At 49.3% G+C, this 27,005-nt stretch overlaps 1 protein-coding gene and 1 long non-coding RNA gene across 2 annotated transcripts; both read right to left on the bottom strand.

Annotated features, from left to right (window-relative positions):
- Positions 1-2,502: 2,502 nt before the first annotated feature.
- GDF10 (growth differentiation factor 10) lies at positions 2,503-15,310 on the bottom strand. Its single transcript, XM_081573689.1, has 3 exons — positions 14,552-15,310; positions 5,523-6,448; positions 2,503-3,483 (listed from the first exon to the last, which is right to left on the bottom strand). The coding sequence occupies exons 1-3, from the start codon at positions 14,868-14,870 to the stop codon at positions 3,292-3,294; spliced, it is 1,437 nt and encodes a 478-aa protein (XP_081429815.1). The 5' UTR covers positions 14,871-15,310; the 3' UTR covers positions 2,503-3,291.
- A 3,378-nt stretch (positions 15,311-18,688) lies between these two features.
- LOC145539694 (uncharacterized) lies at positions 18,689-20,898 on the bottom strand. Its single transcript, XR_014077911.1, has 2 exons — positions 20,845-20,898; positions 18,689-18,843 (listed from the first exon to the last, which is right to left on the bottom strand). It is a non-coding gene; the product is annotated as an uncharacterized LOC145539694 (long non-coding RNA).
- Between the last annotated feature and the right edge of the window lie 6,107 nt (positions 20,899-27,005).

Here is a 27,005-nt window from a genome sequence, read left to right as displayed (position 1 = left end):
CTCAGAGGGGATGCTCAGCAGATGCTGCTGGGCTCCAGCCAGGTGTGTCCAGTGTTTTCACTAGTAAACATCTTTGCCGCGAGCAGCTTTGCAACACAACTAATTGGCCGTAAGGCCATTTTGCCTTAAAAAAATAACTGCTTGACAGTTATATTACACTAGAAAATGATAACACATTGGTTTTTGCAAACTCTTGGTTGAATTAATCTAAGCCAGATTTTGTTAAAAATTTTCACCATTTTCCAAAAAATTCTACTCATCAGGAATCACATAAAAATCTCTTTTGCGGGGAGGAATAGGAGGAGTTGATTCTTCTTTTGCCTCCAACTTCTAACACTGCATGATAAATTTGGTAAAGATGGCCTGAGAGAACAAGCTGTCATATCTAAATTAGCTAAAGAATCCATCATTAATGTTCTTGAAGACTGTTGTGAATTAGTAGCTGCCTCTTCTATATTTTCAAAAGTTTGGCAAACTTTTGTTTTTTGTTTTTTTCTTTTGCAGGTTTTTTAAACTTTATTTTATTGGAGTATAGTTGCTTTGAATGTTGTGTTAGTTTGTGCTGTACAGCAAACTGAATCAGCTGCATGTATACATATGTCCACTCTTTTTAAGATTTCCCTCCGTTTAGGTGAACACAAAACATTGAATAGAGTTCTCTGTGCTATGCAATAAGTTCTCATTAGTTATCTATTTTATACATAGTAGTGTCCACATATTTAGTGTATATGCTGCTGCTAAGTCGCGTCAGTCGTGTCCGACTCTGTGCGACCCCATAGACGGCAGCCCACCAGGCTCCTCCGTCCCTGGGATTCTCCAGGCAAGAATACTGGAGTGGGTTGCCATTTCCTCCTCCAGTGCATGAAAGTGAAAAGTGAAAGTGAAGTTACTCAGTCGTGTCCGACTCTTTGCGACCTCATGGGCTGCAGCCTACCAGGCTCCTCCATCCATGGGGTTTCCCAGGCAAGAGTACTGGAGTGGGGTGCCGTTGCCTTCTCCGTTAGTGTATATATGTCAATACTAATCTGCTAATTCATCCCACCCCATTTTCCCCCTTGTAACCATAGGTTTGAGCTATACATCTATGACTCTATTTCTGTTTTGCAAATAAGTTCATCTGTACCATTTCCCTAGATTCCACATATTAAACTTTTGGTTTTGATGGGTGAAAGGTATGACTGCTCACGGAAGACTCTGTAAAAACTGATCTATTATTTACTATAGTGGAACTGCCACCAGTTATTTTATCTTTTATGGCAAAATGGCCTCATGGCCAACTAGCTGTGTGGCAAAAATGCTTTTGAAGAAACTGCTTGCAGCAAAGATATTTATGGGGAAAATACTTAGACCCCAACCCAGGTACCGTCAGCCCCACTTACTTACCTGTTCTGTACTCTCTTCGGTGTAGGTTGATTTGTCTCCAGTGGCTGTGATCGCAGCCTTCTTCAGAGGCTCCCCAGGCTTCCTAAGCCACCGTGGCTGATTCTGAGGAGGGCCAGAGAACTGGGAGTTTCCACCTCTCCACCGGGGTAGGCTGGGGTAGGGGTCTGAACGTCCAGCCTCCTGGCCTCAAAGCTGGACTAACGTGGAGGTATAGCTTAAACGCAAGAGCTCCCCACAAGACCCAGGCAGTGTTCAGATGCTTGGCTTCTTGCCCTCCTGTCCCGTTCTACCCAATCCTCACCTGTTTCACATGGGAGCACATCCCTTGCCAGGGAACCCTGACCTCAGGAGCCTGGGCTCCTTCCTCCTTCTAAGTTCCCTCTTGGTGAACTGCAAATAGCTTTTCAATCTTCTCCAAGTAAGACTGGGGACCATGCCCTCCTTCTAGTTTCCGGCCAAGGGACTGTTATACACCTGCCCCCAATTGGACCCAGTTTCATTCCATGGACTACAGTCCATGGGGTCTCAAAGAGATGGACACGGCTGCACGACTTTCACTTTCACTTTTTCTTTCACTTCAGAAATGCTGGTCAGTCAGCTTCAGGGACTACAACTGTAAGGCAATGTCAACTCGGGGACAAGGGAGTCACTTGGGGGAGGCTATCTGGGACAGAGATGCTGACAAGGGGGCAGGGAGGAGCAGACATTTTAGTCCCTCAGGAGCAGTCCCTGAATCTCCAGAAAGATCCCTGACTCCTGTTGAGTCCCTTACTTGAACTACTCCAAGAAGACCTCTGACTAGGCTACCATAGATGTTCCTTTAAATATCTCAAGCACCTCCCCATCAACTGATATCCCCACTGAAGCTAAGGATGTGAGACCCCTAAACATGCCTGGGTTGTGTTTTACCTGGACAAGCCCAGGGTGGGGACCTGTGGTGCAGTATAAGTGGGTAGGACCCTGGAAGGCATAGGAGTGGCTGGTGTCTGGAGCTTCGGCTAAAGATGAGAGAGTGTGGAGATGACTTACGGGGGCCTCAGCTTCTAAAGAAGGCTGTGACCCTAGATGTCATACTTACACATGGTGATTCATCCATATTTTGGAACAGATGATATTCAGTTTTTCAAGATACCATTGTCCCTTTAATTTATTAGCTTTCCATAAAAACACATAACATACACAATCTACAGTATAGAAAGTATAATTTACAAAAATATAAAATCTTGGTTATGTTTTAGTATTCCAACATATTGCTGTATGGGTTATTTCAATAAGCATGTTTAAACAATGCACACGCAACCAGCATGACTACCTCTGTGGAGGAATGGTGTCAACTCCCTCCTTTTTGTTTTAAAATAAAATATATATTAAGAAAAAGAAACCAAAATTGGTTATATGTGCATACTGTAGGTATAAAAGCATCTGCAGTGGATTTTGAGAGAAAACATCCATTTATATCATATTCCATATCCATTTTCCAGCATCACTCCGTGGCCCAAAGTGTTTTAAACTGGTTATTTAAACAGAGGTTCTTTCCATATGAAGGGAGTGAGCACCTTCAAGTTTGTAGTCTTCTTTCCAGGTTATGAGATGATGGTCACAAAACCCAACATATGGATATGTCTGGTTTTCAGGCCTTCAGAGCAGAGAGGATGGGCTGTGAGCAACCATCAGGTCAGGGTTAATTCCCAGATCCCTTTAAAGGATTCGAACTGGCATTGAGGAGGCTGAATCACCAGCAATGAAAGACCCCAGAACGATGCCCCGGGGTGACAGATGGCTGTCTGCAGGCTCTGCCCTATTTTTGCAGCTGCACCCTGAGTCAAGTGCTCACTCCAGAAGGTTCCCAGACTACTACCCTGCTGTGTGGGGGCAGGGAAGGCTCCTTCCACTCCAGAGCAGCTGGTCTTACCGGCAGGCACAGGTCTCCACAGACATGTTGGGGTACACCTTCAGAACCACGTTCCGGTTCTCATCCAGGAAAAGGACTCCAAGAGAGCTCATCTTGTCGGGAACGCAGCACGGCTCTGGGATGCCCGGGACGATGCCCACGGCCCTGACGATGCTCTGGATGGTGGCATGGTTGGATGGGCGGACCATCTACAAGGGGGAAGGGAGCATGGTCACCTCCGAGCTCTGCCCACCCCGCAGTCCTCACCCACCCACCATGCTGCCCACATGTCCTTGACTGAGGACACAGAAAAGGTGATAAGGTGAAGAAGAAAAAGTGAGAAAGAAAACAAGATGAGATCCCAGGGCTGGGTATACATTTCCTCTGAAGTCACTTACAGGCTGAGTCCTAGAGACCTTTGCAAAAGGAGTCCTCCCTCCCCCTTCCCCCCAAACCTTGGGCTCCTAGAGGGAAGGTGCATCCGGGAAGGCACTGGCTACTTGGGGGCAGCTGCATGTCACACATCCCCAAGGAGCACCTGGAACTGGCCAGGTGCTCCAGAGGGAAGGCCAGGGAAAAGATTGGAGAACGCGCCTCGGGCCACAGCTACCCAGACTTCACAGTCCAGGGAGCACCGACACGCTTGCCACGTGATTGTGTTCTCCACACAGGAGGGGAAGGCCTGCAGGCACACATGCATCACTGTGATGGGGCTGAAAACTCAGTTCCTGGGCAGGTCTGCCTGAGAGGTGTCCGGTGCTGCTTCACTGGCATCACCCCATTTTGTCTTCGTATCCATATTATGGGGTGGGTATGATTCTAATCTTATTGGTGAAACTGAGGCTTAAATAACTAAATAACTTGACCGAGAGCCCTCAGTTAGAAAGTAGTCTAGCCTGGAAACCACACTCGCTGGGCCCACTCCAGCTCTCTCCCCCTCCCTCTCCAGGCAGCCTCTCATATCCAGGAAAGTCTGGGTTCCAGCTGCAAACACGGAGAATGCCATTTTTCAAGCACCTCCCCTAAGAGGAACAGTACCATGTTACAGGTGCTTTGTCAGCCAGAGTTTTATATGTCCTGTGTCTCTGGTGCGGAGGTGGGAGGTGGGAAGCAAGGCGGGACACCGGCATTTGGGGAGTTCAGGCTGATGTCAGGGAAGGTGGGAAGACAGTGAGGCAGACTGATAAGGTAAGTGCTGGGTCAGCCAGCGGGGTGCGGGGGTGGGTGAGTGGGGGGCTGCTGCATACTCACTCTGCATCTGCTGGGGCTGCATCCTTCCAGCAGACGCCTGTCTATCAGGCACCTCCCTTCCTCTCTCCTGCACATTCACAGCTTTGAGGAGAAGCCTCTTAATTCCCAAACAGGTTAATATGGCCCTAAGTCTGGGTCTGGGATTTCCCCAGCTGACTGATTTATTTACGTTCACAGTGAATTTACGCACTGACTTCCTCTCTTGGAGGGGAAGGCATGACCTGGAACTCAGCGGAGGAGCTAAGTAGGAGGAAAGTGTGTGCTCTGTGCCGAGGTTGACATCCTCTGGCAGCCAGCCCACGACAGCTCAGGCTGTGGGAGATGGATGGACAGAGCCATGGCCCAGCCCAGAGGGAAGGTGAGCATCTGAAAACGCAAGTCATTGCAATGGAGCTAACAGTCCCATGTGTGTCCTGCAGACTTGTGAACAAGGAGAGCTAGTTGCCACGTGAGCCTCTGCCCTGAGTAGGGGCAGGTAGGATGGGGACAGGGAGAGTCACATTGGGAAGCCACTGAGGCCAGCTCTACTGGTTACAGACACCATGCCCTGAAGTCCAAACCAGATTTCTAGAAGAGCCTTGGCAAGGAAGGGGTTTAAGAGACCTGACCTGTGTGCGGGGGTGGGATGGGGGAGCTGTCAGGGAACGGCCAGTGTCCACGCAACCTCTGTGATTTTGCTGGGTGGAAACACACACCTAAAAGGATGGATCTCCTGCTCTGCAAAAGAAGAAAGGTTCTGATTTAAAATTCAAATCCTATGAAGGCAACACTTTCAAAAGGACAGCCAGACAGCATCCATCTGGGGGCTGTATCCACCCAACAGGCTGCCATTTGGGCATCTCTGTCTAGCTATTCCCTGGCTTGAATAGATGGGAGGTTTTACTATCCCTATTTACAGACAGGAAACAGAGTGAGGAGGCAGAGGGACTTGCCTGCAAGGGCAGAGCTGAGGGTGACAATGAGCAGAACACAACAGGGTGACCCTGATACACCCTACCTTGGGCATGGGGAACTCGCAGGCTCCCGAGCAGTAGTAGGCGTCAAAGGACTTCGGTGAGATGATCCATTCATTCCACCCTATGTCCGCGAAGTCCACCTTCAGATACCTCCGGGAACAGACCCGTGGCTCATCCCACTGCTTCTTCCGGGCTTTCTGCATCGTCTTCTCATCGAAGTCCAGCACTTGTGAGGAGGCCATGAACACATCCTGGCCCTTCTTCCTGCGGTCCTTGCGGCCTGGCCGTGGCTTCAGCGCACGGAAGGGGCTGGGCCATAGTTCATGCTTGTGGTAGTGCTGGGCGTGGGGGGCGTGTGCTGGCCTCTCATCCAGCCCGGGCAGCTCATTACTCTGGAGGGGCCCCGTGGCCTGCGTGGCCCGGCGCACTCGGGGGTCTGCTGAGCTGTTGGGGGCTGCACCAGGCTCTGGGTCCCCAGCCTGGAAGGGATCATATCTCTGCAGTGTCACTGCCACGCTGTTGGGCTCTGAGATGGCCAGGTCATTGGCATAGATGAGAATGTAGGGTGCGTGAGGGCCGAGCCTGGATATCCCCATGTCCTTCTCCTCAGAATCCAGCTGAGCAGACAGGAGCAGTTCGCCATCCCGGCGGGCCGCCTTGACAATGAGGGAGATGTCCTTGGCCTGCCACAGGCCTCGCGGCGGGGGCAGCAGGGCCATGGCCCCACGGAGCAGCCCCTGAGTGGCTGTGTTCTGCGAGAGGCTGCGGAAGAGCAAGTGCTGGCGTGAGGGTAGGCCAGGGGGCAGCAGGCGGCAGGATGCATTCTTGGCCCGCTGTTTGCAGGGTACCTCACGCGCCGGGGGCCACCGTGGCTCTGAGTAGAAGTGGAATGTAGCCGTCAGGATCATTTCTGAATCTTGCATGGAAGTCAGGTTGAAGAAATACACGGCCTTCTGGTTGACCACTTCTGTAAGGGAAGGACAGATCACAGCCTGTTAGGTTGTCTCCTGGATAGGCCCCATGTTCACAAGGTCTTCCTCCTCAAGTTACGGAGGAGGAACGCCTATCGATGGGAGCATTTCTAGGCCAGCGAGGCTTTCCTCATCCCCTGTAATTCTCACATTGAACTGATGAGGGCACCCTTTGCTATTTTCAGTGACCAGATGAATAGGAGGGATTAAGGTCAGAGAGGTTAGGAATTGTCCACATGCCATTACAAAGAAAGGAAGAAAAAAAAGCCGGCAGACAGGGTAAATGCTCCGGGTTGCTGCACCCTGAAGCTCCCATTCCCACCCCTGCACTCTGATGCCCCTCAATGAATAAGTGTTCCCCACCACCTTCATTCATGAGACAAGGTGGAATGAGGTATCTTGGATAGCTTGGGATGGATCCAAGCCCTACTGACAGTAGTGCCCTCAACCACCACCTCTTATATTTGCACGGCCCTCTATTTTACAGACATTAAATGCAGTCCTTTGTCCAAATGTGGTAAATTAAGTAGCGTGCCTCACACTGTACCTGCATTCTGAGTGGCTTTTGAGAAAAACTGAACTTAAGAACACAGCCATTTGAGTGTCTGCTATTTATTCTGCCCAAGGCCTTTTAAACTTGTTTTATAAAAAAAAAAAGAGCACTATCAGGGTTGTATCAGGTCACTCAATAGAACCTCCAACATCAGACTGCCCTCCAGAGGCGAGAACCATGATAAGGACCAGGATCCCCCAAACACATCTGGGGTTGACCTGCACAAGTTCACCAACAAGGCAGCCCCACCCTTCAAGCTGGGAAAGACCCTAGGAACCAGGCTTCCAGGCCCTAATGGGACAACACCTTGCTCATCTGCCTCAGAGGGACCTAGAATCTCTGTCTCACCTGAATGCTTGGAGGATTAAATAAACAACATATATAAGGTGCCAGGCACAAAGGAGGAATCCCCCAAATGTGCTTCTATACCACTTTTACCTAAATGACCCAGGCTGGCAGAGCAAGTGCCTCCTACACCAGTGCAGGCCCCTCTCACTCAGCGGTCCAGCTAACACAGCTGAGAAAGTACTTTTCTTTTATCCAATTCAAGTCAACTCGGTCATTCTACTAACAGGTTCTTTGCTGGAGAACACTTAACAGTCTTGAGAGTAAACATTTCTGACTTTTTCCAAAGAGCTGGCTCTTCACAGCAGGATGCAAGCATCTCTGGCCTAGAAATCTGCAGTTCATGATGAGAAAGAAAATAGCAGACTAGGGGGAACCAAGATGGGACTTCCTAGATGAAAGCACTTTGGCTCCCCTTCCAGTGACAAAGTAGAGAGCGAGAGAGGGACTAAAGAAGTATAACTGTGACCACCAAGGCCAGGACAGCAACCTTGACTTGAGGTGTGTATGACCTGATGAAGGTGCTGGGAGGACTGTCTCCCAGGTGTCAAGACGTGATGTAGAGGAGGAGAATGTGGCCTGCCCTGGAGGTTATTTCTGCACGGGGTACAGTAGGGGAATGGTACATGCTGCCCCTCCCTTAGGATGAAGAACCAAGGAGAACATGCTCAGGAACTCAAAGAGGGAAGAATCTTAGCAGTCAGGCAGCCTGATCAATTACACTCAGGGCATGCAGGAGTCCTTCCTCCATTTGGCTTGAATGCCTTTGGCCATAGGCAGCTTGGCCCTTACCAGACAGTCTGCTACATGAAGACCCTCCCTGCTGGGAACCGTGTGAGTGGGTAACCCCCAAGCCTCCAGTGGCTTGAAGGGCCACAGACTGGCCCAGCTCTGACTGTGCCTGCATCCCTACATTGCAGGGAACTCCAGACTGTGACTGAGAGAAAGGCCACCTGCCTGAAATCTCCTAGCTTGGATTGGCCCTGGCTAGAAAGGAGAATCCCCAAAGAGAAGTCCCTATTTCTTGTGAAGCATGCTGGTGCCGGTGGCTCATGGTAGCTAGAAAAGATCCTTCCTCCTTCCTATGATTCCTCTCTCCATTCCTGCACCCTCCCCTGCCTCCCTCTCTTTTCGAGATAAATATTTGGGATGCTTCTACTTTGGGCTAAAGGCTGGGCTAAAGTCTGGGCCAATTAGGGTCCTGGCAAAGGTGGTCAGAGGTACTCAGAGGAGCTCATTCCAAGGATGAGGCAGATGGCAATGGTTGGGAGCGGCTGCAGTACCTGTCACAGCTTCAGAGGACACTGTCCACGTGAGGCCCCCCGTGGGCTGGGTGTTCTCAGCATCAGGTCACCATCCTGCTCAGAGCCCTCCATAGCGCCCCCTCAAAAAAACTCAACCTCTTACCAAGGCCTTATGATCTGGCCTGTCTACCTCCCCAACTCCATCTGCCCTCCGCACCCCCATCTCTGCCCCAGTCACCCTGGCCTCCTCTCCTTCCACACATGAAGCTCCCATCTCAGGGCTTTGTCCCAGCTATTCCTTCTGCCATTATCATTTCTCCCACAGGAATCACAGTGCCTCTCTCCTTCAGGGCTCCGTGGGTACCACTGGTTTACCTGGCTGGAGGAGCAGCCCCATCACTCTGTCTGTCCCGGGCTTCATTTGTCTTCACATCACTTTGGGACATGCTGATATATATTTCATTGTAACTTTTTCTTTTTCCCCCTAGAACACAATGTTCAAGAGGGCAGGGCTTTGCAGCTGAGTACACTGCTGTATCTCTAGATCCTAGTGCAAAGCCTGAGTGATTGTCACTGCTGAGAAATGCATGCTGAATGGTAGGGTAGGGAGGAGTCTCTGCTAGATCAATCTGCTTCACTTAACAAAGAGGGTTCCTGGCCTGCTGCCCTGGGGCTCAGCAAACATCCTGAAAGAAGTCCAGAAAGTCTCTTTCTTTGGAAAAACACAGCCAATTATGCAAATTCAGCTGGAGGCACTGCATGGCAGGACATTTTTTCAGTTACTTCCCTTTGAGCCTTGGTTTTCTCATCTTTAAAATGGGAATAATATTGTTTACCAGTCAGGAAACTGAAAGTTCCAAGCATATATGCAGGCTTGATTCCTTGTGTTCATAATCAGGGCAGCAGAGATGGCAAATGGACAAAAATATGGAGCTTCAGAGAGGGTACATAACTACATAACTTGCCTAAAGTCCCCCAGTTGGTAAGGGGCAGAGTCAGAGTGTGCTTCCAGGCCTGTCTGACCCCAAGCCCACGCGCTTCCCCATCCTCCCCAACCAGATACCTTGGATAGAATCTGGGTCTGCCTAACAGCTAATTAACAAAGGTCATTGCTGTGAACTCTTAAAATATTTTGCAAACACAAGTCATTACTTGGATGATTTTGCATTCTGACTCTCCAGGAAAGAAAGGACTGACTTGATTTAGACAAGTTGATCTCTCTATGGATCTTTGGAAGTCTTAGAACCTTAATCAGGTCCACTCTACTGGGCACTCAACCTCCTCCTGACTTGCTAGGGATGGGACTGGAGGGGAAAGAGGTAGGGAAAGGGCTCTAGCCCAGTGGTGGCTCCAGGCTCCCTGCTGGCCAAGAGGACCCTCAGAATGCTCTGCTCAATAGAAACAGAATCCACTTGGAGATCTGTCCCTTCACCTATTGCCCTTGAAACAGCCATCAGGGAGACCAGCATGAGAAAGCCAGACTGAAGATGCAAGCACTGACATAATAAGCTGGAAGAAGGTAGCCGTGGGCCAGTCAGTGGTGGTGTGGAGGAGCAAAGAGAACTAATGAGTACTGAGTGTCTATTTTTAGGCAGGCTCCAGAGTCAGGGTGTAAACATTGCTTCATCACTGACTAGCTGTGGGGCCTTAGGCAAGTCACACAACCTCTCTGTGCCTCAGTCAACTAGGCAGAATATGTGTGCATGCATCCTGCACACTCTCAACAAGGTGTCTGGCATTCAGCACGTGCTTGGAACACAAGGTCATTTGGTTTCACAAGTTACTGCTGCACTTAGGACCCCACACCCTTGACCACTGTCCTTGTGCCCAACAGGAGGCATTACCACCTGTCCACTATCTCCACCTGGAGCCTGAGAATTTTCACAGCCTCTTTCCCTTCCTGCATCAAACCAATCCCAGTTGCTGCATCCTGTTTCTCCACAACCACCCTGAACTCTGCATCTTTCCACCACCGTCTTTGCCTACAACCTGACCTCGACTGCCAGTGTGATCCCAGCACACTGTCACCCACACACCCACACTCACTCTTCACAAGGAAATCATCTATCACAGATGAAGAGTTAACATCCTTCACAACCTCTACACATCACTAAGAAAAAGATAAGAACCCCAAGTGGATGAAGTGATTTCAACAGGAAAATTTGCAAATGGCCAAAAAGCATAAAAAAACAATTCAGCAATGTAAAAGCACCCCAGTAACTTCAAATAAGAATGAAAATATAGCAAGTTTTACATGCATGTTGAAAATATAATCCCATTAGGGTAAAAACTGTATGTAATATTCCACAAAATATTAACTCTGGTTATATCTGGGTTGTGATTGGGGATAATTTCTTTTCCTTACTATGATTTTCCATGATTTTTGCATAGTATGCATTACTCTCATAATCTCTCCCCTCTCCTCTTCTCTTCTCCACCCCCCACCCCTGCACACACACTCTACACTACCCTACTGCCTATAGGCAAATTCATCACACTCAAAGCTCTTGATGGCCTTGATGGGCACTTCCGTTTCCTAACTCTCTCCTCCTGTTATTTCCTCATTGAAACCAAACTCCTCAGAGGTCCTGGTGCAGGGGGGTATGCTTCGCTTCCATACCTAGCTAACACCCTCTGCTCTTTAGAATCTGTCTGGGGCTTCCCCTGATCTGTGGAGGCTTCACCAGCCCCTCCCCGTCAGCCCTTCTCCTGCTGGGTGAGTGCTGTCCCTTGGGGCTCCTGAAGCCCATCCCCAGCCCTTTCTTACTCCATTGTTCTACTTGCCCCGCTGCTCACATTTTTCTGTTTACTTCTTCCTTCTCAACCAGCTTGTGAGCTTTTCTGGAAAGGGCCAATAGTCTTTGTTTCTTTGTGTCTTTTGAGCTTACAGCATCTGCCACTGAATGAGGTGCTCAGGAAAGACTTCGGCAACTGAATGTGACTTTTCACATTATTGATAGATGGGTATGTATCATTACTCACATTTTAGAGATGACACCAACCTCAGAGAGGTTAAGTAACTTGTCCAGTATCCTATGGGTAGGTGGAAAAGCCTAGACTTAAATGCAGATTGTTTGGGGCTGGAGGTGTCTAAACTTTAACCTTTATGGTCAGGTTCAGAAGCTCTCTCCATTGATGTGGACTTGTAGGGAACAAGACATACTTCAGGGAGCAATGGAAGGGAGGGAAGGAGCGAGGTGGCTGGAGTAATAATAGTAGAGCTAATACATTACTGAAGTTACATGTGCCAGGGGGTGTTAAGCACTGGACTTATTACAATTCATTTGAAAAGCCCTATAAGGAAGAGAGCATTATTAGCTCCAATTTAGAAGTGACAAAACTGAATCATGGACAAGTTCAGTCCCTGGCGCAGGTCACAGATTCAGGATTTGGTCCAGCTACCACCCTGCACTTGGAATCTGAGCTGTGCTGCCTGTTGGCAGGCAGAGGACATGGTTCCACTGCAACACGGGCTGCGGGGACCACCCCATTGAGACAGCAGAGGCCACCATCCTGACTGTACCAGCAGAGGCTGGTACTGACACGATTCAGAGCTGAAACCCTTACATCTGTGCCTCATTCATAAAATAAGGAGTCCTGCCCAGGCTCACACCTCCTCAAAGCAGGGTCACTGGGCACGAAGCAGGCACCTCTGAGGGCTGCCCAGGAGCTGGGTACGAACCAACTCAAGGCAATCAAGGGAGGGGATGAGAAACCAAGCTTCCTGAGTCAGACATAAAATTTAGTTCATCCCACTGAATCTTCACCTTGCCTCTATGTGCAAAGAAATCAATGCTCAGAGAGGTATAGTCATGTGTGCTGCAGCACACAGCCAGTAGCTGGTGGAGCTGGGACTTGTGCCCATGGCTGCCAAATGGTTCCAAACAAGAGTGCTGGATCTATCAGAAAGTCCAAGACTGGTCCAGAATAATTCTGATCTGCCTAACGGAGTAATTGTCTGTTCCACTTCCACCCTCTGTCTCCTAAATCCTGGGCTCAGTTTTGATGCAAGTTTGGAGTGGGGCCAACAGCCTGATCCTGACAAATGGACAGTGCCAATCATTGCCATCGTGAACAGTTCTGCCTGCCCTGGCCTGAGTTTCTTTATCTGTAAAATCAGAGGGCTGGATTTGAAGTTCTGCCACCAGGTTCTTTTCAGGGCTAACTGTTGCTTCACTGTTACTTGTACCCCCAGTCTATGAAAACAGAAAAACAGATTGTGCACCTTCATGCCTGGGCCTATAGGAGCCAGGTGGGCTCAGTGGGCATATTCACCCCTTATTGCAGCAGTAACCTTGCCAGGCTTGCTTTCCTCAACTGCAAGGCTTTGGGGACTGAATTAAGGGATGCAAGGTCAAGTCTACACCTCTGTGAACACAAATGTTTTGTATATAGGGAAATACCATGCACCAAGACCTAACCCAGACAGTGCTGGGCTCAGGGCTTACACATATCTTTTCATGTCATCTTTGCTGCAACTCCACAGGGAAGATACTACCATGACCTGCCAATTTTGTAGATGAGTACACTCAAGTCCACAGAGCTTCATTTCAACCATTTGCCCAAGGTCACAGTCATGCTAGATGAATCTTGAGTGGCTTAATAGTAATACTCCAGAAATGTGCCCCAAGATGTGATTAAAGGCACCAGGGAGAATAGAGTTAGATCTAGTTGGCTTGGAACCCAGGAACACTGACCTACTGAGTCTGTCCAGAAGGGTATGGGGGTGGGGTGGGGGAGGGGCCTTTCTGTGGCAGGAGTTCCCAGTGTACATTTATGGGAGACCAAACTTCTGGAATTTGGCTCTGTGGTCGTGGGTGTCTTACCCCAAGGCACACAGCCATCAACAGGGAGGTGGCAGATCTGACCCCAAACTACCTGACCCCAATGTTGGGCTTGTTCCCCTCTACTTGAAAAGGGGGCCTTACAGATCAATGATCTTTCTCCTGATGAATGGCCTCCTCCTTCACAAGGGCTGCAGGGAACCCCTACCCACATTTTCTGCAATGGCATTCTGAGACCATAAGTAATCTCCATGACATCGAGGGTCTTCCCTCAGCCCCTGCCACCAGGCTGCACCTCTCTCCTCTGCTCACTCAGGGCCTGCAGAGGTAGCCCAGGCTGGGCGGGCAGTCAGTGGAGGCTGGATTCTGAAGGGCTCTTGGAAGCAGGGCAGGTAGGGGTCTGCAAATGATCTCTCTCCAGCTCCATCCAGGGTGTGGGAAGAGGGGAAGGAATCTCCCCAGGAGGGGCAAGGGCAGGAGAGAAAAGGGGAACCCCCACTGCCCAAGTTTCTAGACCTTTCCTCAAACCACCATGGCTGAACACTTCATGCTAATGCTCAGCAGATTTCAGTCCCATGTACCCAAGGCTGGGCACTCAAGGCTGTTCTCAGTCCATCCTGCTTCCCCAACCCCATACCCACTAAATGCCCCAACTATATGTACCTGGGCCCAGTGCCTGCACTTCCTTCAGGGCTGCATTATACCCACCTGGTGGGCTCTCCTCAGCGCCTGCCTCATCTGTCAAGAGCCCACATAACTAAACCCTGCTACATGGATCCCCCCAACCCCCACCCTCATCGTCTACCCCCACACACAGACTCTGAGCTCCGCCAGCCCAGTGCCATCTTCATCCTGTGCTTAAAGCCTTGTGGGTGGGGTGGTCTGTGTCCAGCAAGTTTTCTACCTTCGCAGGCTTAGTGGCACCCCAGGGGCAGGAAACCTGTCACTCTGTGTCACTTTGGTGTTCCCACTGGCGGCTCAGGGCCTGGCATAGAGTGCTTGGGGGCGCGGAGGGGCGGGGAGGGGAAGGTGGAATAGTTATTGAAAGAATGAATGAACTAGTCAATGAATAGAAGGAAGAGGAAAAGCAAAGGTGCAGGGATGTGAGAGGATGGAGAAGTGAGCAGGACTGGAGGATGACGAGAAGGGGAGTGGGGGGTCCCCTCTACTTACCCAGCCGGGCACGGAAACTGCGGACCGTGTTGCCCCCTCCCGGCCTCGCGCCCCTTCGGCTGTATTTCTCATAAAGCCTGAGCATGTGGACAGCGACCATGTCCTGGGCGCCTGGGCTCTGAGCAGCGGCCATGTCCCCTGGAGACCGCTGGGGGTTCTTGTCCCCTGCGAGGCTGTCGGCGGCCGCGGGCGGGGCAGGCCAAGCTGCGCCCGTGTGGCTGCTGTCCGCGTCCCGGAGCAGCAGCAGAAGCAGTAGCGACAGCAGCGGCAGCTGTTGGGACCCGGGTGCCAGGCTGGTCCGAGCGGGGCCACGAGCCATGATGGGTGGCGGAAGCGAAGGGGCCAGAGCCGCCGGCTAGGAGGAGAAAGGAGATCGAGGATGCACAGGAGGCTAAGAACAGACCCTGCGGCAGGAGGGCACGCTGACTGCACACGCAGGCGGGGACTCGGAATGCCGAGATCCGCGCGGGGCGCGGGGCAGAGCGGGGCGCACAGCCGGGCTCACGGTAAGGCCAGCGGTCACTGCAGTCCGGAGCCACGCAGAGCCGAGCGGAGCCCAAGCCTGCGCGCTGCCTCGGCGGACTAAAGGCAAAACTTTGCAGCCCCAGGCGCGCTAGGCTCGGCGGGTTCGAGAGGCGGGGCGGGGCGGGGCAGCCGGCGGAGCCCTAGAGGGAGACCGGGCTGAACGCCCCGGACCACTCCGGGCCGCCGCCGACACGGCAATCCCTGGCCCGACAGCGATGTGCGTACGCTGGAGTGTGGCGGCGCGCGCGCGCGCAGGGGTGTGCGCCCGAGTGTGAGCCCAAAATGTAGGGGGCGTGGGCGTGGGCAGGCCCTCTCGTCGCTCCCCTGCGGAGAGCCGGAGACCCGGGGACCCAGCCCGGCTCCTGTGTGTCGGCGCCTTGGCCTGGCCTGGACTGCGCGAGGGCTGGGAGGCATTTAGAGGGGGGCCCTCCTGCCGGGTTGCCCCTGCAATGGCATGTGATGATTGTGGTTGCAAGATGACAGCTCCCCTGTGAGGACCCGAGGCGGGAGTGGGCGGGGGGAGGGGGGATGTGTGTGCGCCCAGTTGTCTCTGATCCAGTGTGTGTCCAAAATGGAAAAGTGAGGGGAACACAAACCCTCCCTGGGCATCCTTTGAAAAGAAAAACCTTAACACTAAAGCTCAACCAACTTAGGGTAACTGGAACAAGATCCTGATTTAAATTCAGAAGTTGTCGATTAACTGACCGCCCCCCCCCCTTTTTTTGCAACAATGATTCCTGTTGAAGAAACACATCAAAGGTGCTTATTAATCTTTGGACATCAGGCTTGTCCTGAAAAAAGGCCATGGTTTTAAATTGTTTTACAAAATGTTTCCGAAGCTTCAGGACAGGAGAAGAAAAAAACTTGGCTTTCCCAAGAAAGTTTCACAGTGAGGGTACAGTGAATCCTGGCTCACCACCTTTCAGTTTAGCCCTAGGGCAGTAGGTCCTGAACTTCATCTTGCCTTTAGCTGGATTTCTGGTTCATAGATAAAATTTTAGGGCATCTGTGAACTTGGATGGAAAAAACTTAACATCTGTATTTTCACTAACCTGTACCTGAAACTTGCGTGTGTGTGTTAGTTCCTCAGTTGTGTCTGACTCTTTGCAACCCTGTGGACAGTAGCCCACCAGGCTCCTCTGTTGGTGGAATTCTCCAGGCAAGAATACTGGAGTGGGTTGCCATTCCCTTCTCCACAGGATCTTCCTGACCCAGGGATCAAACCTGGGTCTCCTGAATTTCAGGCAGATTCTTCACCAACTGAGCCACCAGAGAAGACTGAAACTTAACACTCCATAATATAAAAAACCCAGATAAACACAACTACAGTGGTATTAACCCTACCTGTGACTTTGTCACCAATAGCTACCAACCACAAATATTTTCATATCACATTTTCTTATCATGTTTTCAGATTTCTCAAAATTATCACTCTTGCTCATCACTATTCTGAAATTAATTAATCCTGCTATTTACTTAATGAATTCACTAAAAGACATATATACTATGTTGCAAAGTTGTTTTAAAAAACAATTTGATAGCTCTATTTGAATGTAATTGGCTTCCTCTGTAACCCTGCATAGTAAGAATAGTCTTTTGAGAAAGGGTCTGTGGGCTTCTTTGGACCTAGCTAGGAGTTCAAGGCCCACACAGAAGGTTTAGGAACCCTTCTGAGGGAAGGAAAGGACCTCTTCAAAATTATATTCTTCCAGCAAGGTCCAGGATGCTAACCATACTACATTTTAAAGGACTATCTGCAAATTTGCAAACATGCTGTTCCCATTCCTTGGTAACTCTGGGTTGCGTAAGCCAAAATAGTTACTTTTCTTGGAGGGTTCACAATTCAATAATTGAAAAATTGCTGGAGAAAGCTTCCGTTTGATGTGTAAAGCACAACCCATTTGTAATTTTTCAAGATCTTGTAGTGTCAAATTAGAGGCCATCCCATTGAAAGCCTTGGAAACTTAGGCCTGTAGATTTTGGAAAAATGAGAGAACCATTTTATTTCTTTTGATAATTCACACACTTCATGTTCAACTTCCCATTAGTATAGCTCCCATTCGTCCAGTGCAACAGTTTTCGAAAGCGATTTGCTCGAAGGCAAGGTGCCCAGTCACAGTCTTGGGCTTGATGAATCTCTCCTCCTAAATGATCCACACCAACTTTACTACTCCATTCTCCCACCCCCATCCTCACTTCCCTCTTTCCCTGTGTGCCCCTTACTTCCCCTCCGCCCCCCCTCCCCTTCTCCCCCAGAATGCCTCTGACCTGTACCGGCTGGGGGTAACCTCTGCTCATGGGTAGTTTTGTCTCTGCTGGGGCCATACACAATCGAGGCCTGTGAAAAGGAGGGTGAGTCCGCAGGAGGCCGGGACAAGCTGGGCTATTCGGGGTCTGTGTCCATTAAAGCTTCCTTGCTCTCCTTAACTCATTCCCGCTCCATTCAAGCCAGCCTGAGGGTCAGGCTTTAGACGGCACTAAAACCTGTAGGGTACAGATTCTCTGACATTGTTGGGAAAGAATTAAGGCATCAGCCGGGGACGGCTAATATTTCTTGCCTCATTTTATTGCCAAACAGCGGGACTGTAAAGTCTTGAACACTAGAGCACTATGGCCCCCTTTCATGTAGCCGAGATGATGGGATAAAAATGTGTTTGGTGAAGCAATTCAGATTACCACCGGGTCACATCCTCGCTGGCTCCCAGCATCGCCTGCAAACAGCATCGCTGAGACAAGAAACAATCACTGTGCAACTTCAGCTCAGGCACAACAGTGTTCCTAGCGTGGAAATGAGGCTAATTGTGGAGCTTGCCAATGAGAATGTTTGGTTTTTAACAGCTCAGGCTGCTGCTCAAAATAAGAGTTGAGATGGCGGTCGGTAGATATAAGCCCCCAGAGCTGTGATTTCTTGCAGCTTGTTACTAAAATGGTCCCAGTCCTGGGACCATCCGACACTATTTTTATCAAGGGCTCTGAAGTCTTGAACTTACCGTTGGGGATAGAAAAATGTCCTCTCTTGGGTGGTGAGAGATTGTTTGGGGCCCCTGTGTCTCCCAGGCCTATCTGCCACATATTCTGGAATAGCAGAGTTTTCTTAGGCTCAGAAAACCTGAGGCTCCATAGTTATAAAGCTCTACACTTGAGTAAAGGAGAAATCAAACTCTGGACAGTCAGGGAAGCAAGCTCATTTGGTTTCATATGGAACCTCACCCCAAGTAAACTCACAGGAAATGTGCCTGAGCAGTTGTTTCATGATGTTGTCCAGTTACCTTGTGGGAGAGTTGGTTTGTGACTCTAATTATCTCTGTCACGTAGGGACAGCCCCATCATCTCTTTGGAACCCCCGGATGCCTCCTGTTTAAACGAGAAGGCCCTAACACGCTATGCCTGAGTCTGTAGCCTCATGTCAACTCACTCTTGGAAATGAGAGCATCTCCAGATTGAGATAAGGTTCATAGCCCTGTTTTCAACCCTTTCTTATTATATGGCCTTAAGCCAGTTACTTGTCTTCTCTGGGTCTTGGTTTCTTTAACTCTAAAATGGGGACAAAAGTAGGCTGTTAGGATTATCATCGTTAAGGTTTTAACATGAGGTGGTACTAAATAGCATTGATCCATATTAACTAGTCTTTTTATTTGTCATGTGTTTCAAAGAGGTTGTAGCCTGTTTAAAAAGGCTCCAGATTCTGGGAGATCTGATGAGAAGTTCAGCCTGCTCATTCCTTGTTCTGCAGAGGAAATGTATTTCTTAATACACAGCGCCAAGAGCTGAAAAGATAAAGAAAAAGAGAGAATGTTTCCTTGTTTAGGAAGTCATAGACTTCAACTAACATGCCTTTATCATCAGTATCTGTGGGTCTCTATCCAAGGATAGGGTGAATGATTCATGCCTCTTCATCTAGGTTTCCTAAGCTCTTGGCCCTTAGGACAAAAGAAATGCGAGCAAATCCCTCTTCCCATTTGGGGCATGAGCTGTGAAAAGGCGGCTGAAGGGTTTGCTGGGACGCTAGAGACAAGAATCCCAGGGCCTCCCCCAGGCCGCCAGGCCCGAGTGTAATAAATCTGTGAAATAACAAGCACAGAAGACTTTATAATCAATGACAGATTTTATTTTTGCTCTGGCAAAGTCCATCCATGGAGTTAACATTTTATAGGGAAATAACTACCCACTTTGTGACTCCTCCTCAGCCCATATTCTCTTTCTGAAAGTTGGGAAAAACTCAGAGAATCAAAGTCAGCTCCTCGGAGAACCATGGCAGGAGAAAGCATGACTTTCCCCGGGCAGGAACCCAACTCTCCCGTTACTTCCTAGGGTGGCTCAGGCCATTCATTTCTGTTTTGCTAAAATACCCGTGACATGTGAATAAACCAGGATTACAGAACATTGTCTCAGCCAGTAATCTGAGCCGGCATGGGCTCTGGTTTGATGAAATATGGTGCTCTCTGAGCAAACATGGGAATTGGTATTACTTCTCGTTAAAGCTGAACAGTGGGACTATTTAGAGCTGATGCATGAATGCTGCACTGTGGGGAGTGACAATTTGAAGGGAGCCGATTTGAGGGAAGGGGGGTGGTGTGTGTGAGTTGGCCAGAGCAAGCCAGTTAGAAGTCGGTGGGGGAGGCAGCCATAGGGACACTTTAGAAATGTGTACCCCTTAGGGGCTGTACCATCGCTTTACAATCCCAAAATAATCTTCCTCAAAACCTTTGAGGGAGGGACCAAGCCTCATCTTCTTGTGCTGGCATTCAAGCTCTCATCCTCTGGCTCAGCCAGTTTCATCTCTCTTGGTAGAGCCTTTCTCTAGTCTCTCTCTTCCTGCCAGTCCTCTTGTGCCCCAGAATTTAGAAGTCTCCACGTGCTCTCAGGACACATCCCAGCCTCCCTTTGCAGTGCTTCCCTACACACAGGCTATGGTGTACCACCTCATACCCCTTCCAGGACTCAAGCCTCATCACCCCCAGCAGCCAGGACAGTAATCTGCTGATGGCTCACAGCTGAATCTGCCCCAACATCCTCCTATCCCAAGCATTGCCTCACCCAAAGCTGTCCCTCTCTCCAGGACGGTCCGAACGCTGTGTTGAATGCCCTGAAGGATCCCTTGCCTCCAAGGCAGGGCCATCTACAGGGACCATCTGGCTCCAGGACTCCCTATGGACCAGAGGACTACAAGCCTATATATTCCATGGAAGGATTCAGAGGACTCTCCATTTCCAGGTGACAAGGAATTCGGTGGTGAGTAGGGCATCAACATCGTAAAGAACTCACTGATGGCTGTTCTCTGTGGACTGGGGCTTGGGATAGGAGATGTTACTGCTGAACTGGGATCCTTAGTAGAGATGGGATAAAAGGACCCCCAGATAATGGAATAGTTGCCTGTTCAGGGTAAAACAGTTATCAAAAGAAGGCACAATTGGAGTGCAGCCAGGATGCCTGACTCACATGAAGCTATGGAGATGCTTAGTAGAACCCAGAATCCCTAGAGGAACCCAGAATCCCTAGATGGGCAGCCCAACGAGAGTACTGCTTAATTTGTACATCAAAATGAGATCAATGGTAGATAAGCAAGGCTGGGGGTAGCCACCCCAATAAAAATCACACTGTCTCGCCCAATTTCTGGTCCTGAGACAGTTTTTAGGCCCAGGAAACATTGACTAGAGAGGCTCGGTCCCCAGGAGGTGGGAGACTGCAAAAGCACAGCAAAGGTAAGCAGTGGCGATTCCCCATCCTTCCCCAAAGGACTGTGGCATTCACTAAGAGAACAACTATACCTGGGGGAAGGGGAACATCCAGAACTTCAAGGATAGATGGACACAAGATCCAAGTGAACACTGGTATGGGGTACTCAGAGCATCACTAACTTCCTGTTAGAGGAGAGGTTTATGGGACTAGGTCATAAATGGATCCAGGTCATAAAGCTCAGGTTTTGTGAAATCGGTCTTGATTATTACTACAGCATGATTAAAAAAAAAATGTTCTCATGTCTCACTATTGTTACCCACTTAGAGTTTAGCTGGTCCCCGATCCATTCCTATCCTTGTAAATGCTTTGGCATGTGTCCCCTAACTGGTATTTTCACACCCAGAGAGACTCAGAATATTGGCCTCCTGGGACCTACCTGTTTTCTTATTAATGTGTCCCCCTTCTCCACAGCCCTTCTCCATTCCATCTCCTGCCATGGATAGGTCAGACTCTAGAGGGTATTGACAGGCTCCTGTCTGGTCAGATCCCATTATGGCCAAAACTGTGCCCTGACTTCCTACTTTTGACTCTGATGGTTGAGCCCCTCAATCCCTACCTGTGAACCCAGCTCAGCCTGTCACGGACTCAGGCATCTATCCCAGCTCAGACAAGCTACAGATTCAGACTGGTGAGTCGCTTTGCACCTTAGAGACCATGGAGGAGACCCTGCCCTCTACCTCCTTCCTGGCTGCCTGAAGTCCCCATGCCCAGTTCACCTCTGGGATCAGCCCACCTGTCTCCAGTTTCCTCTTGGACCTGCCTGAATGGTCTGACTGACTGCTCTTCCCTTCTCTGGCTTCCATTCACCTCTGGCTTTAGCTTAGACTTCAGTATGCACTATTTAAATCTCTGGTCCCCTGGAAAGCACCATCGTCCTGTGGAAAGAGATCACAATGGGATCTGTGGATCAAGGTCTGGCCCAAGGCTTCATCCTTGAGTCAGTGTGAGACTTTGACAAGCTCTACTTTCTCTCCTGTAAAATGTAGATAATAGTGAATGGACCTCATGGGTTGCTTATGAAAAGTAAAACGATTGAGGTGAGTCCTATTCTTGACTCACTCTAAGGTTAGGGTGACAGTAGTGTCTGCTGACCCAGGACCTTCCTGATTTTAGTGCTGAAAGTCCTGCATCCCAGGAAACTCTCAGACCTGGGCAAATGAATACTGAAGCAAATGCTGTAGGAAACGTCACTTCTGCTTTCCTCCTCTCCCCATAGGACCCTTTCACAGGGGATGATGTCCTCATACACCTTCATTTCCAGCTTCGAGACTTCCCTAAGCTGCTGCATGGAGAACAGCTCCTTGTCCTTCTGGGTTCACACCCCAGGATGATATCCCACTCTGGGTATATTCTCTATGCTGGGCTCAGCCTTAGCTTTCCCTACTCTGTTCCATCCTAGGAAGACTCAGGCCCTGCTGCAAGCCTGTGACATGCCCTGCTGTCCATCACACCCAAGTCCTAGCTCCACCATGCATGCTGATACTCACTCAGGCTTGCCTGACACAGGACAAATGTGCCAATGAAAACTGCCAGCCCGCAGAGGGTCCTCTGCTCTCACCTCCCTTCCGTTGCGGCATTGTGCAATCTACCTGCCTTTCCAAGCTCTGTCTGTGCAACCTCCTCCTTCTCTGTATGCCAGGTACTACCTCTTGGGGATTCCTGTTCATGATAACGTTTAGGCTCTTTCCCAATGTTTAGCTATTTTCGGGAAAATGTAATGGTTTGGTGGACTTGTGGGGAATACTGAGTGAAACAGGGTGGGGAAGGCTGGACTGAGAAGACAGCTGGACTGCTAGGCTGCAGGTGTATGTCTTCTGTGGCCCTGGGAGCCCTGAGAAGGCTTGCCAGCAGAGAGAGGCTACATGGGGAGGGGTTCAGAAGATTGAGAGGCTGGGCCCGGGGGGCATGCCAAGAGGTCATGAGGGACCGCCCCTATCCCCACCTGCTTCCGGAGGACTCGGACAGTAGTCCTTCTGTCTTCCTATGTTCATGGTGCCTGCTGAGGGTAGCAGGTGCATCACATGACACCAGAATGCAAAGTCCTCGGCCTGTGCACATTTTCCTACTACCAAGGCTGAGCTGATGAAGAGAATTAAAGCCAAGTTCCCTGAAAGCAAGCTAGACTATAATCCGTTCTTCTAGAGCCAGTTTGCAGTGGTGTTCTTGTCTCAGATTTAGGTTAATCAGATTAACATTTTACTTGGGATAATTTTGCCCTGTATGAGATAGTTGGCAATCTATCGAGTTTTTCCCGATTTTTTCCCTTATGAGCATTTTTTTTTACCCAACTCAGAATTCTAGTATTTATTAAATTTGCCTACTTCAGGTAAAATTGTAAAATGTGGTGCTTCTCAATATGTGTTCCTTTGTGTGGCTTACTGTTTACGTTTGCCCATCTCTATGCATAGTGAATACTGTAGTGTTCAGTCTTGCTGGTGGGGGTGCTCTCTCTGACCAGGGACTCTGAGCCCATGGCCAGTGTGTTAGTCCCTCACACCCAAGTCAGCACAGTGTCAGAGCATAAAGCAGAATCATTTTAGCTTTGCTTAAAAAGGATATTTGCTTTCTTATTATAAATATACTTCAACCTCATTAAAGAATATATGGAAAATATGAAAGCAGAGATAAAAAGAATTCTCTATTTTTGTACCATCCAAACTCAGTGTCAATAGATTATTCAATTCTCTTCCATTATTACTCTGTGAATGTCTTTTGTTTTCACATGGTTGACATCATTCTGGATTCACATGCTTGAATTTTTCATTTGTCACTAAACTTTGGAGCATAAATATTTCTTTATAATGCAAAAAATTTTTACAAAAGCATTTTTTAATTGACTGTATATTTCTTTGATTAGCTTTACCATGGTTCAATTAACCAACATTCTCTTATTGATTACTCTCACTTTTCCTATGATAAACAATACCAAAAGATACATCTTTGTGCAATAAATATTTTTTCCACATTTAAAATATTGGCTTTTGCAAATAATACCAAACACAGATTTTCAGAAATGAAATTATTTGATCAATGAGTATGAATATTTACAGGACTTATGTGCATATCTTAAACTTCTGTCCAGTAAGTTTATTACTAAACTTAATTTTTTTAATGTATCAAGTTTTACATGTTTTATAAAATCAAGTTTGGTTCTTCTTATATCATTTATACTTCTAAGCCTTGTTACAGCCTCTTCTACAGATTAAATATGCAATTGTAGTTTTGTCCTATGTTGTTTATTTTATTTCACTTTATTATTATACATTGTTACATTTGCCATTTGGTCTGGGTCCAATTTCTTTTACCTACCATGTGAGGTAAGGTGGTTGGGCTCTGATTGCTTGCTTCTAATTTGCCTGGGCATGAAAGCAGGAATAAACTCACCTCCCAAACCACTTTCCCTCCTCTGAACCTATCAGTCAGTTTTTGTGCATCCTTCCTGGTGAAGCAGAGGGATTATAAGAAAATGTGAAATGCTGTGATATTCCATGGAGCCTTCTGGCAGGGCTGTGGTGTGGAAGGGGCAACCTTTACACCCCACATCCTCCCTTGGTGGTCTTCTTTGCATCCCTGCACCTCACCCTCATTCTGGAACACTGATAGGCCCCTAAGCAGCCCCCCACTGCCATTATCCAGGGCAGTCAGTAAGCCAGCATGGCATCTGGTCCCACATGCAAAATGACAGGAGACTGGAGCAGGTATCAGGACATTCCTCAAGAGCAACTCAGGGAGGTGCTGGCCCTGCTCATGCCCTCATCCCAGTCTACTAACAGGGCTCTTTGGAGTCTTGTTTCTGGACTCTCATTGCATCCATAGGATATGGAAATTTTTTTCCTGTTCAGCATCCATTTAACAATGTTTCTTGAAGATCTATGATGAGCTGAATGCTGGGGCAGGTAGTTCTGGGAATGCAGAAAAAGCAGGTGGGTTCAAGGCTTCCAAGACCAGAGAGCAAGGAGGAGTGGGTCACAAGATGAGGTTAGAGAGGTAGGTGTGGAGCGAAAGTGATGGTAGAGATGTCACTGGGAGACCTAACTGAGCCTGGGTGGAGAGGTCCAGGAAGGCTTCCTGGAGGAGGTGGTGACTGGGCCGAGAAGGAAATAGCATAAGGGGAGAGAAAAGAGGGATGTTCCAGCCAAGGGAGTATACAGAGTCGGAGGGAGAGGAAGAGGCATGGTCTTTCCAAGAACTGCAAGTAGAGTGGAAGGCAACCCCTGGCCCTTGTAGACTCTGCACAGTCAGCCACCAGCACAGCAGAGGTAAGTCTTTAGGAAAGAAGGCAGAAGCATGTGGTGTCCACTGAAGAAGAGATGTGGATTTTCCAGGCAGTTTAGGAAACTCAAAGACTGTTCATGGGCAGATGCCTAGGGCCAGGGTCCTCCCTTCAGGCAAGACAATTAATTAACTAAGAGAGTCATGAAGCAGGATCAGGTCTGGGGTTGCCAACCACACCATCTCCTGGAGCCATCACCCTCCCTGGATTTGGGATTCTGGAAACAGTAGCTCTCTGCTCTTCCTGAGGACAGGGTCTAACTTCCTGCCAACCCAACAGTGGTTCTCTAAAGCCTCGTCCATGGAGGGGAACAATAAGGGAGAGTAGCTATCCCTAGCAGACAACAAGGGGTAGAGGACTAGACTGACCTCTGACTGTATGACCTTGGATGATCTTCAATTTTCCAAGCATAGTGTCTGCATCTGGTGTAATATTCACTTTGCCTGGTGGATCCCGAGGCTTAAACATCACTCCTTAAATCACTTTGGTGATGCCAAGTCTCTTCTACTCCCAAGAGAGGGGTCAGCCAGGTGATTCTTCAAACTGGCCATCACAGCCTTGCTGTGGCTACAATCTGTGCCTAGGTGTCAGGCATCTGGGGACCCTGTGTACCCTGGTGCCACTGTGTCCGGACCCTTTCCGTCTGTCTTGGCTGGTCTGGGAGGCTCTCTGGAGCCAGCAGAGGCACTGGAGGGCTGGCAGGCAACTTTTATGTGCCTAGTTAGGGTTTTATGGTGCAGCCTGGCAGATATGTGTCTGACTAGGTGTGTGGGTGGCTGGGGGGTGTCTGTGCTCCTGACTGGGCCCCAAGAATAGAAGCCATGGGCCACCCCAGCTGGCCCACCCTGGGGACTGCCCCCCCCACCCCCGGCCCAGGCCCAGAGCAGGGGGGCTGGGCTCTCCCGGCTACAGCTTTCTTCTCCTGAAATGAGTGTTTCCATTAGTTCACAGAAGGGCTGGGTTGAGCCAGGTGAAGGGGGGTAGTCAGATGTAAGGTGGGTAGGCAGAGACAGGCTCCTGGGAGACTGGGGTTGATGGGAGCTCCAGGGCTGCAAGCGTTTTAGAGCAAGAAAGCATCATGGCCCTTTCAGCCACATTCCTCCAGTTCCTGCCAGGGCTCGTGCTAGGCTCGTGTTCCCTGGGAACTCAGGGGACAGGCATCAGGGTCCTGGCCCGTGAGCTCATGCGCTAATTCTATGTTATTTTCCTTCCCTAAGGGATGCATACCTGGGACTCTCAGCACAATCATGAAGAGATGTGTTCTAGGTCTCAGTCATGTCTGTGATCCAATATCTGTCTCATCCAGGTGGGATATCTGCCAGCTGTTCCACCCCCTTGCTCAGGGGCAGAGGCAGAGGCAGAAACAAGAGACTTCATGTTGTTCCAATAGGAGATTTTTGTAGTTAATCACTTTGTTGATAGTCCCTAATCCCTTCAGAGATAGATGCTCTTGTGTTAAGACCATAATACTATTTTTGTGCAAGTCCATGGGGTCCGGAAGCACACCCAACTGAAGGGCAAAAACATCCTGATTTGGTGGGGATAACAGGAAAGTAACAGTGGTGATGGAGAAACATAAAGACACGTGCCAGTTCCTGCCACGTGTGAGTCATGTCATCACTCCTCTGGCACAATGAATGTCAGAGCCTCTGAGGCTGGTAAATGGGACACATGTGACAATTGCATCTCTCTGTCCTGGGGCCAGACTCACGGGAAGAGTGAGGAAATCTTTCATTTTGTGACCATCAGCATGAGAAGAGGAGACAGAATTGTGTCAGGAGACTAAGAATGCATAGTCAGTCCACACTCTGGGTCTGTCCATCCCTGGGCTGTGTCAGGGACACCCAGAAGGTAGATATTTCCTCCCCTGCTGCCTCATGGGGGACTGAGAACTCCCCCTGAAAATTGGTCAGGTTT

Source organism: Giraffa tippelskirchi, chromosome 2 (genome assembly GCF_054371585.1).
Source record: "Giraffa tippelskirchi isolate mGirTip1 chromosome 2, T2T-mGirTip1v1.2.pri, whole genome shotgun sequence".
Taxonomy (NCBI): Eukaryota; Metazoa; Chordata; class Mammalia; order Artiodactyla; family Giraffidae; genus Giraffa; species Giraffa tippelskirchi.
Note: the sequence above shows the minus strand (reverse complement) of the source record. Positions and strands in the feature narration are given on the sequence as shown.